Raw genomic sequence first — 11,174 nt, forward strand, 5'->3', positions numbered from 1 at the left:
AGGAATTCAATAGGCCTCCCATTGCCCCCGTACGTCGGCGTCAGAGCAGGAATCTGGTTTCTTTATCTCTGGAAGCTGTAACAGCACCAGCTTGGCACATTCACAACCTCAGTCATTTGCAATGCAAAAGGAGCCTTATCTGTGCCTGCCTGTAATCTGCCTGCCGCTTCCTCTTTCTGCCAGGCAATCTGTCTGGATGAGATCTCCCAGGTCCACGCGCCCGCATCCCAGGGGAGTAGGCGTCGTTATGGTTACTAGGCCAATTACAGTGACAGAGCGGGAGGCAGCCGGTTAAAGCGAGGGCTGCGCAGATGGCTGTTTTAGCTCTCCTCCCTCGTATTCTGGTGGCAGCCCTCACCCACATCACCAAGCCTCTCCAATCAGAGATCTGGTTGAGCAAATAATACACTGCTCAATGATTGGTTTGATTATTTTCATTGCAATTTAATGAGGTCTACATTATTGCAAAAAATCACTAAAAATCACTAATCCACTAAATAAGATGTTTAGGCTATTCCCCCTTAAGAACCAGCTCAATGTGCAATAATATGTTTTGCATATGCTTTCCCCTTTTTTTTCTGACTGACAGAAACAACCAACAAGGGGAGCAGCTGGGACCATGTGCACACAGACACATTTGAGAGCTCTGACACACCCACCCACACAAAATGATCTCTCTCCAGTGTTAAGAAGTTCAGCTTTGCAGGAACTGGGTGTAAGACTGAAACAAAAAAAAACTGACCTGTTATTTTATAGCTACAAGCAATGAGTAAATCAAGACTTTTATAGACTCATGCTATATATAACAGAGTTCTGCATCATCGCTTCCGTCTCTTCGTTTAGTGCGAGAATATTTCTAATAAACCTGTCATTTTATATCAACTGTAATACATCCACCCACATATCTAAACCCCAAAAGGCAGTTAGGCGACAGGGTTCTGCCCTTGGTAATGGCCAAATACAAAACACTGACCTACTTTTCCAAATTACAGCAGTACAATTCTCATGTTCTGATCACCAGTGCAGTCTGGCCAAGTCTAGAGTCAGGTGGATAACGGTTTCATTTCAATTTGCAAGAAATAGTGGCGGCTCAGTGACCTTCCTACCACCACTGTGTGCTTAATGGATTTTATACAAAGTGAAAAAAGGGCTGCAGAATAAAGATAACTAATCATCTGCTCAATGCCTACAAATTATTATTTTAATCTGGCCTTTCACACAGCAACACTGCCATGTTCAATTATAACAGGCAGAGCAAAAAAAAATTTTGATATGGGTAACTACTTTTCCCCAAAGGTCACATGAGTAGATGTGATTGTTGTTGAGGACTGGATATACTGTATAATATTATTCTAAAAATATATTACATTTTTAACTCTAAGAAATTGGGTTTTTCTTGGCTGCTGTTAACAGTAGTCATGGCAACAGAATAATAAGAAGTGATAGATTATACTGACAACTGGAACCTCCAATTATCTTAGTGTAAGTGACTGTCTGTTGGAAAAATAAATGGAAAAGAAAAATGCACAAAGTCCTGTCCTCCATTGGATGTATAGTCTGATTATGTTGTTTCAAGCTGTAATTTGTGAGGACTGCAGTTAAACAAACAGAATCACATTACCACTAATATATTAGGAGTTTGCATTAGGGTCTTATTCATGCTCTGTAACCTTCATCTTGGACTCAGTCTAACATCTGATTCAGGTTTGGGACTTCATCCAACAGCCAGAAGATCATATTGGAATGCAAAGTGACAATTGGATATAAGAGCAAACAAATACTGCAATTCAAAGAGTCAGTTGCTATACAATTAATACACACACAGATGCTGCAATTGTGGTATATTCTGCAGCCCTTACTCAGTTTACTTTAAGCATGAGCTAGCATTGGTGTGCACACACAAGGGTGCTGAGGTAGTCCCCCAAAATGATTACATTTACACTTTTTTTTTCAAAATGCAAGCACCATGTTCAGATTTGCATGCAGAATAAACACTTTAGGATAATTAATTTCTGATTTTCTATTGACCACCATGGGCTGGCTCTAGAATGCCCAGGCTGGGTTTAGGTGGTGCATCATCTTTGTTAAGCAAAAGCCAAAATCTGAAAGGGAAACTTTAACAGAGAGCTGGATAATTCAAGACCTTTTAAGCCCTTTTAGTCAGCTGATTGAGTAACCCTCATCTATCTCCCATATAAAACAATACAAAACACCAAGGTGGTTCCCACAGGAAACCCATGCTCTGCTCCGTAACTCCTCCTTCAAACCCATTTCCCCTCTGTCTGCTTTTCTCAAGGACCCATGAGAGTCTGGCACACATCCAGTTACAATCTCAACTCCCTTTACTTCTCCAGTTTCAAGAATTAATGTTCCATCCAACCTCCTGCATAATTTATGTCCTTCCACTGACTAGATATCTGCTCCTCCACTTCTGATAAGCCCAACATGAGGGCTTCAGAGTACGGGACCGAAGAAGTCACATTTTGCAAACCGTAACGAGGAAATCAAACTAGTCTATTTACAAAAGGGGGCCTGGCGAGAGCAGAGAGATAAGTGGGGGATGGAGGAAGGTGGCAGAGGGTGAGCATAACATGTGGGAGGAATGTAGCCATGCTGCTGTTCTCTGATCACACAGTGGTATTAAAGCAAGACGAAGCTCCAAGGCAAAAGGGCAGCCCTTGAAATTAGGTTTGCTAATGTTTGAATAGATGGCCTATTAAAAGTTGACAGTGCTTCAGAGGATCAGGGATCTGGTTTAATTACTTTACTTGACACAGAAAACACCACTCAATAAGTCAGAGTATAAATATGATGAGTGTGCAAGACTAGATGGAGAACACGCCAGAATCTAATAATATCATCAAAAGGGAACATCTGTGTACAGCTTCATCTTGTTATCAGCTGCTTCAAATTAGAGGACAGTGCAAGATTTGGAAGCAGAATATGCAAACAAAACTCCTGTTTAGTGGTGGGGCCATATGGGTGGAGCGTGTCAAAAGCTTCAGATCTGAGGGTGGGGTGGGGCACAGACCATCTGTCCTGTTAGAACCAACCTCAAGTTTATTTACTTAATGCATGCGCTTGAAGCCTGCGCCAGCATTTTTTTATGTTTTGTTCCTTCAGCAATACTTTACCTTACAATTTAAAAACACACTTTGGCAGTTGTTTTTAAAATGCTCTTCACATTAAAACAAGATCCATACATATTTCTCATTTTGTGAAATTGTGGGGGAGAGTTTCACCTTGAAGCTAGCAAGAGTTGGCCATTTTTTAAGTGGGAACACAAAAGTTCACAAGCAATTAATGAAATCAATTTTTCTAGTTAAGTAACAGACTTAAACTATAAAACTTTATTGGGATGGAGGGAGAGAGAGGCAACTATTCATTGACAACCATTTGATTTGACATTTTGATTTAATTCAGAACAAACCAGGAGAAAAAAAGTTTGATAATTCCTTTGAAGACAAGGAATTCTCACTTTAGTGTTCCTTGGTATTTGTAAATGAAACCAAAAGAACCAACATTCTGCTTTTATTTAAACAAAAACTAGGGTAAGACGCATAATGAAGAGACTTGCTTAATGAACCAGATGTGGTCACTTCCCACATACCACTGAAAAAAATATCCGGACTGATAAAGGGTCATATTTCATATACTTCCTCTATGTTAAAAAAAGGAGCCTTCACATGTAAACAGGATGCTGAGCTGGGCGCAGGGGAGACCAGCTTCCACTTATTTTCAATAGAAGGAAGAAGAACGATTTGATGGAGAATCAAGCAAAAGACCTTGTGATTGAGATAAGACTCAATCAAACAAAGATGCAAACAAGCATCGGCTGGTCTTTACATGTTTCTTATGAGGGTGCCATTATGCCAATCATGTTGCTTAGACTCTGTAGCAAAGCAGATAAGGAAAGTCTGTTGATACGAGCCCCAGACAAAACCTTTGGGCACTATTTAAAGAGGGATGCAGGCAAGTCTCTAAAAAATAAGGGATGATCATCATTAGTTTGTGGAGCTACGATAAACAAGAGACAGTTAAAGAACTGTGTCTAATGGGAGTTTAAGGGTAAGCAAGTGAGAGAGTTCTGAATTCTGTCTGTATTCTGACAGTGACAGAGAGTTCTCTCTCTGTCACTGTCAGAATACAGTTTAGAGGAAGGAAAACAGGAGTCTGACCTTTGACTCAGTAAATCATGTTGTATTGTGTAAGGCATACAGCCACTGCCATGACCTCATGCCTGCTTTTAGCCTGGATTCCTGCCTTATCCGCTCCGAGTCTTTGCTAAATGGATTACAGTAACAGAATCATGACCCTCCAGGGCTGCTATACATGTATGTCTGACTTTATTCAAAAGCTCATTCTGTCTTCAAAAAATACATTATTCCAAAAGAGAAATTCGGTTCTGACACTGTATTATTTTAAGCATGTCAGTATGGAGGTGCAGTGGAATAACTTCCTTGCTATTGGATGCCTGAGAACAATTTATTGTTAGCTTGATGTAAAAGTAATTTAGTATTTATAGGGTCCCTGAAATTCTTGGTCCATACCTTACATTTTTAGATTTCAAAAACTTCTCCAAGAAGAGATTGGCCTAACATAACCCCCTCCACCCAGAGCACTCAAAAAGTTGCATTTATAAAATTATGAAACATTTGTTTGCAACTTTGCTTCTAAAAATTACTTTTATCAAAAAAAGTTACATTGTTATGAGACATTAATAAGTAACTCCTTCAGTTGATCTCAAAGAATGATCCACAGAAGAAAGGAGCAGTGAATGTGAAGAATTCATAGAGCAATTCCCAAGTGATTCCTAAATATTTCCTTTTTTAAAAAAAAAAAAACAACTTGACATATCTACTGAGATTTAATAACAAACCTCTTAATAAACCACCTAAAGCAGATCAAATAATGCATTCATTGAGATCTGGAAAACTCGCTAATGCTTCAGCGTAAACTTGACCTCGGTTTGAACTGTGGATGGGTGCTGGTGGTATTCTGTTCATCTGAGTGGACGACAAAAGCTTTTAAAATCATTCTGGATTATGGCTGGGCCATTTCACCTAAACTCTGCGCAGAAGCTTTCATTACCATTTACCATATGTTTATCTAAGTGGACTGTAAGGATAAGCCATGAGGATGGACAGGAAATCACTGTTATACATATTAACTACTTTTTTCACTTTAATAAAATGCAGAGTGGAGTTTACACATCCAATAGGTGTGGTGATCACTGCAGTACAGGCTAGTATACCAGAAGTGGGAGACCTGAGCTTAGAGACTCTCAGTAGCCTTTTCACAAAAAGCATGTAGCTGCTAATAAGTGTGGTTGGGCCTGACAGACTCACAGACTGCTGTAAGCCCTGCACATAGTGGCTGGGATTCATCCTCTTATGTCCAGAGGGAAGGGGATTTGGGACTTTATTTAGTGCCATTTAGAAAAGATTACCCCTTAACTGCAGCCTTGCTCTCTGGCAAAATAAAATCATGGATAAAAGGGCAGATCAGGCTGCCCAAAACAATGTTGGAAGCTTTGTTCTGGTTGAAGAAATTATAACGGGGGGCAGATAATAAGACCCAGAAAGTTAAAAAAAAAAAAAAGAAAAGAAATAAGGAGTTCTGAAAGTTTTGGGGATGGTTGGTTTGTAAAGTCCAAACAGAGAAGTGAAAAACAGAACCGAAAAGAAAGTGAGTGACTTCACAATTCCACAAAAGGACATTGGCCTTATTTATACCACTTCAAACAAAGACCAGATACTTTTGTGTCCTTGTATTTTCCACTGACATCCAATCACCATCCAAACCATTTAACATCAGAGATAGGGGTTCAGAGTCAGAGAGTTTTGTTAGGGAACACTGGGATTTTTATCCTTTAATGGTCTCCCATTTCACAAGGAACTAAAGAAGACAAACCTTTTAAATGTAGCCACAATGGAATGACTCTCTCAATATTCTTTTTGTTATACACAGTCCTCCCATTTCACCAAGCCATCTACAACTGTGACACTACTTAACCCCAATGGGCTACAGGCAGAGTCACAAAGGCTCTTGGCCTGCCTTTGGTTCATGATTTTTCGTGTTTCTCTGGTTGACCTCAACACTGCATTGTACAGCTGCCGCCTTACTGATTGGACACTAGAACTGGAGGGGAGTTTAGAAGAAAAGACAGACCGGCTGTGTGGGTCTCAGACATACAACGCTGAAGGCTTTTGTTTAAGTTGGAGACAGTAGGCTGAATAGAACCAGGAGCAGAGAACAAGTAAATAAGAAACGAAAACTGTGGCACACATAATAGCCGTTCTGTCTTTGGGGAGAAGATGACGTCTTCGTGGTCACAGTGTCCATCTCATGAGATTCACAGTTACCAAGAAAGACAAGAGGCTGAACGTCAGGACCAGTACAGCAAATACAAAAATCCCCCTAAGTCATAGCCACTTGTATGTCCTTCTGATCTGCATTAGAGCAGAGACATGTGGTTGGACATGTGTGGAGGCAAAAATAAGGTATAATGACTAAAAACTGAGAGACCACCTCCATATGCCTCTCTTAGACCTTTGGCTCAGTAGACAATGTTTCCACTACTGAGTAACATCTCAGTCAGCTGCCAAAATATCTTAATTTGGTATTTTAAGTACTTCAAATTGATACACAGTGTATTCATAGCCTTTAAACATTGTTTTTAAAAATAAAAAGTAAATGCAGTGTTCCCATCTATCCAGTCTAGCTGATTCTGTACTACAGAAGTACCTTTAGCTACAGAAAGGGAAAGTGATTTATTTCACTTCCGTCTATGTATGTAAAAAAAGATCAAGCTCTGTCAGTTTTCCCAACATATTATTTTACATGTAGGCCTCCAAGTTGAACTTTGCTGTCATCTGACTTAAATCTCTCATTTTCCCTTCTTTCAACAATTCTATCCTTAATGCCTATTTTCCATAAAGTCCAGATTTATGGAGAAGATGACTATTGGTTGTCTTATCAACAGATTCTTCCAGCTGAGATGTGACTTTCTGGAGTTCCTCCCGAGTTAGCATGGATTTCTTGGTGGCTTCCTCTGATTAATGCTTTCCTTGTCCAGCTTGTAAGTGGGTAGACACCCACATATTTGTAAATTTGTAATGCTGGCATGCTCTTTTCCTTTTCATATGATACAATGGAGCATGCTACAACTTCATCCCTGACCCTCTAAAGCAGAGGTCTCAAACTCCAGTCCTCGAGGGCCGCTGTCCTGCAACTTTTAGATGTGACTCTGCTGCACCACACCTGAATAGAATAATTAGGTCATTAGCAAGGCTCTGGAGAACTGATCTACACAAGGAGGAGGTAATTAAGCCATTTCATTCCAGTGTTTTGTACCTGTGGTACATCTAAAAACTGCAGGACAGCGGCCCTCGAGGACTGGAGTTTGAGACCCCTGTTCTAGAGTGTTCCTGGGTCTCCGTGATGCTGTTTGCAATTTCTTTCAGTGGATTTTATTTAGGGTTATTATTGGAAAGAGAGTGCTGAACACATAGGCCTACCACACTTTTCAGATTTTTATTTCAAATAAGGCTAAAATTGTTCAAGGGGTACATATACTTCTGGAAAGAACAGCAACACTTAAGCTTTTCATTGTTCCTGCATCCAATAAGTAGCACTGGATTAAGGTTTGTAATGAGTATAAAACAGGAGGGGGATCACTTTACTAGAGTACTGCAGTGGGTGTGCACTACAACGCCACAGGGGGTGACATCACATGCAGCCAAGCAACTGCAGAGCTTTAGAGGAAGCAAGAAATTAAGGAAAGGACTGGTGGGATCAATGTATGTAGCAGCATATTCCCAATGTCAGCAAAAATACCAATGCTATGGATTATGTGAAGTAAAAAAAACAAAAAACAGGCAAACCGATAAAAACTATCAGAGATCATCCCAACTTAATACATGATGCAACATGTTTGCCTCATCTGTGTTACTTACGTTCAATTTCCCCGCTAAGTCTTTGCTTAATCCTTCTGACTTTACCTACAAACACTCTCACACTGCAGCACCTGCTGAAGAAGCAGAATGGCTGCTCAAATTAAACCACGAGGACGGGCGTAACTAGGCAACAGCAATGCACAGCATTTCTCCATCTTCCTGCCACAGGAGTTGCATGGAGGGGGGTGTGGTACATGAGCACAAGAGCAATGTGGCCTAGAGGCTGAAAACTGGCTATTCATCAAAACCTTACCCATGTCCTAGTGATTTCTGGCAGTTTTATCCACAAGGAAGTAGAGTGGCATGTTGGCATTTTTAAAGCAGTACCAACTCTTACAATCCTGAATGATTTACATTGTTTGTGCATGCCAGCAAGCGAGGGAAAAGGTTTACAGTCGCTCGATGGGGTTGGGTGTTAAGCAACTCATTAAGTCTTCCAGAGAAAGGAGCAGTCACTTCCAGACATTGTTGTTGTCAGTGTAAATAGTACAGCTGAAGACAACCTTACAGACAGCAACACCTTCACGTAAAACATGAAGATAAAGAAGCTGGAATATTTGCAATTTGAAGCTATGGACAGAAACCCAGCAATAATGTTGAACATCTCTACAGTGTTTTTGTCTTCCACAACTTGATACTTCGCTCAGCAGTGCAGAGGAAGTGTTGGGGGATGTTTGAAGAATGTGTTTGTGGTTCTCCTGCAATGACATCATGTCTGCCCTTTACAGCTGAACTAAGGGGCAGGGCAGAGGGGAAAGGGACCAAAGATGTGACCTCCTGCAATATCTCCCCCCAATGCAGCTGGAGCCAGTGGCAAAAGAGAGAGAGCAAAAAAAATCTGTCACTTAGCAAACAACTGATTTCATTAACCACAGGTAGGAGGCTGGGCTCCCGTATGAGACATTATGATGACAGAGAACAGAAGGGAAAAACTAGCCTTCTGGCACAAACACCAATATTTCATCCTCAAATTTTCTGAGTTTTATTGATTTTTTAGACATTTTATAAAGTATAGATACAGAAGTTCACTATGAAATGGAATAACAGCTGGATGAACAGACGAAATAATGAACAGCTGGATAGCAATATTTTTTTACAATCCATTTCCTTCTCCATTCTTATCCCAAAAATCTAAAACCAAACAAACTTTTTGATTCTTTATAAATATTTCATTTAGTGTATTTCTAAATAAAAGGAAAAAAGAAACTACCAACATCATTTATAGCCATGTTATAACCATTTAGACAATTTCTGACTAGCATCTTCTATCCAGAACTTTTTGTTGTCATTCCTCTGCAACATGGTGAGACGTTCAAGCAAAAGAATCATGGGAAAATTGTGCAGCAGCAGCTGAGACAGCCCAAACACCACCTCCTCTCTCTCTTTTGTTTTTCTTTTTTTACAAACCTCTCTAGAGAGATGGCCACCGGAAGACTGAGAAAAGGAGCAGGAACAGAGGGCTGTGAAACATTCCTTTAACCCTCAAAGAGACGAGGAACAGATTTCTGGCAAACAACACCATGAAGTAAGCTTTGGTTGCTGTTCTGACTGAAAGGACACAGGAGAAATGAGTAAATCAGAGGAGGATATGAGCAACCATGAACAAGCTAGTAAATTTTTACTGGTTTTTTTTTTTTTTTTGATCCTCATAAACTGTGACACGAGATCCACATTTGAGAGCAGCACACGTCTCCCTGTCTGAATTACAACCCAGTGACAAACTGCTGCTGCAAGAAGAAAATTGGAAGCAGCATGTTCCGATAGAGGGGGAATAAGTTCAACTATTGTCCCGGGAAGAAACAGACACATCCTTTATCAGGCTCTCAAGGCCGTTTTTAACCACGCCGCTCAGCATTCTTTCCATTCCCAAAGGGTTGTAACTCTTCTGGCGTCAGCTGTAGGCTGTCCACATGTGAGCGGGAAGGTTCAAAATTCAAACCTGCTCCCGCCCTTCTCAACCGAACCAGAAATTCTTGTTTTCACCGTCTGAGAGAGCTCAGAAGACAACTTGACGAGATTTAAAACTGACATCCTGAACCTTAAAATGTATTGGATACAAAATGAGGATATCCAAAAATATAGGAAAATAACAAAAATAAATCCAAAGAAGTTCTGTTTTTGTATCTTAAACACTCTCCACAAAACACAAAGCAACAGAATCTTAAACGTGGGCTAGTACGATACCCTTGGTTAGTAATATTTTTGAACCTGTTAACTTTTCAAAATCTTGGTATACCTTTTTACCTGTAACTGTGCCACATTACCCAGATCACTGCGATGACATTGATCTCATCAGTGCACTTAGCAAATCCACTAAAGATAATTAAAGAGCAGGCTGTGGAAACACACCAGGCTTATCTGTGAGAAAGACTTGAAGACGAGGAGCTGCATAAATAAATAAAGATGGCAGTGCAGTGGGGACTCCCTAAGCATGAAAGGGAAGTGGGTGTGTGTGTGTGTGTGGGGGGGGGGGGGTCTGCCCACAGTAGAAGCATCCCTACCTCCCTTTACACTTTTGACCTTGTAGAATGATTCTGATGCATGTTCAAATGTGACATCTCTTTTTGCGCACAAATATATAACATGAAACTGCCACAATCAACAACAACAAAAAAAAAACAGGGAAACAGGTTATAATGCTATTAGAATGTATTGTTAATAAACCCGGCGTTATGATTTGAATTTTTTTTTTTTTTATGTTCTACCTCTTTCAGTTGGTCCAGCTCCTGCCTGACAGCCTCGTACTCGACCTCCAGGTCGTCATACTGCTGCTTGAGTTGTTGCTTCTCCTCCAGCACCGCCAGCCCGTACTCCGCCGCCTGGATCTTCTCGCTGGATGTCTCGCTCAGCTCCCGGGAAAGACGCTCGACTTCTGCCCGCAGCCACTCCGGCCCGGCCTCCAGCAGCATAGCTTCAGGGTATCCCTGCTCCTCTGTGGACATGATTTCTATCGACCAACGTGCGCCAGCTGATCTGCGACGAGAAGACGTAGGGGCGGTGTAACCTTGAAGAGAGAAGCAGCGACTGCTCAAATTCGTCTGTATTTAAATTGCATGGTTATTATTTCTGCGTTTCCTGGTGCGGGTCCAGCTTCTTTGGTCATGTAGTTGTTTAATTTTCTCTGTATTTTCTTCTGCCGGCTTTTTTGTTATCTCTTAGAAACGCTCCATCGTGTTGCGCTGAGGCTTCCCCTCACCTCTCCACCGGCTTGTCGAA

The 11,174-nt window shown here is 40.9% G+C and overlaps 1 protein-coding gene across 3 annotated transcripts in view; it reads right to left on the reverse strand.

Annotated features, from left to right (window-relative positions):
- LOC102219911 (protein bicaudal D homolog 2-like) overlaps positions 1-11,173 on the reverse strand; it is a 44,007-nt gene extending 32,834 nt beyond the window's left edge. For 2 of the 3 annotated variants that reach the window (XR_002752955.1, XM_005805696.3), the window contains exon 1: positions 10,664-11,173. Coding sequence is in view for 2 of the 3 variants with exons in the window: in XM_005805696.3 (XP_005805753.1) it covers positions 10,664-10,900 (237 nt within the window). In the remaining variant the exon portion in view is untranslated. The remainder of the gene's footprint in view (positions 1-10,663) is intronic. The other variant, XM_023336113.1, reaches the window with a different exon arrangement.
- Position 11,174: the final 1 nt, after the last annotated feature.

Source organism: Xiphophorus maculatus, chromosome 1 (assembly GCF_002775205.1).
Source record: "Xiphophorus maculatus strain JP 163 A chromosome 1, X_maculatus-5.0-male, whole genome shotgun sequence".
In the NCBI taxonomy this organism is placed as follows: domain Eukaryota; kingdom Metazoa; phylum Chordata; class Actinopteri; order Cyprinodontiformes; family Poeciliidae; genus Xiphophorus; species Xiphophorus maculatus.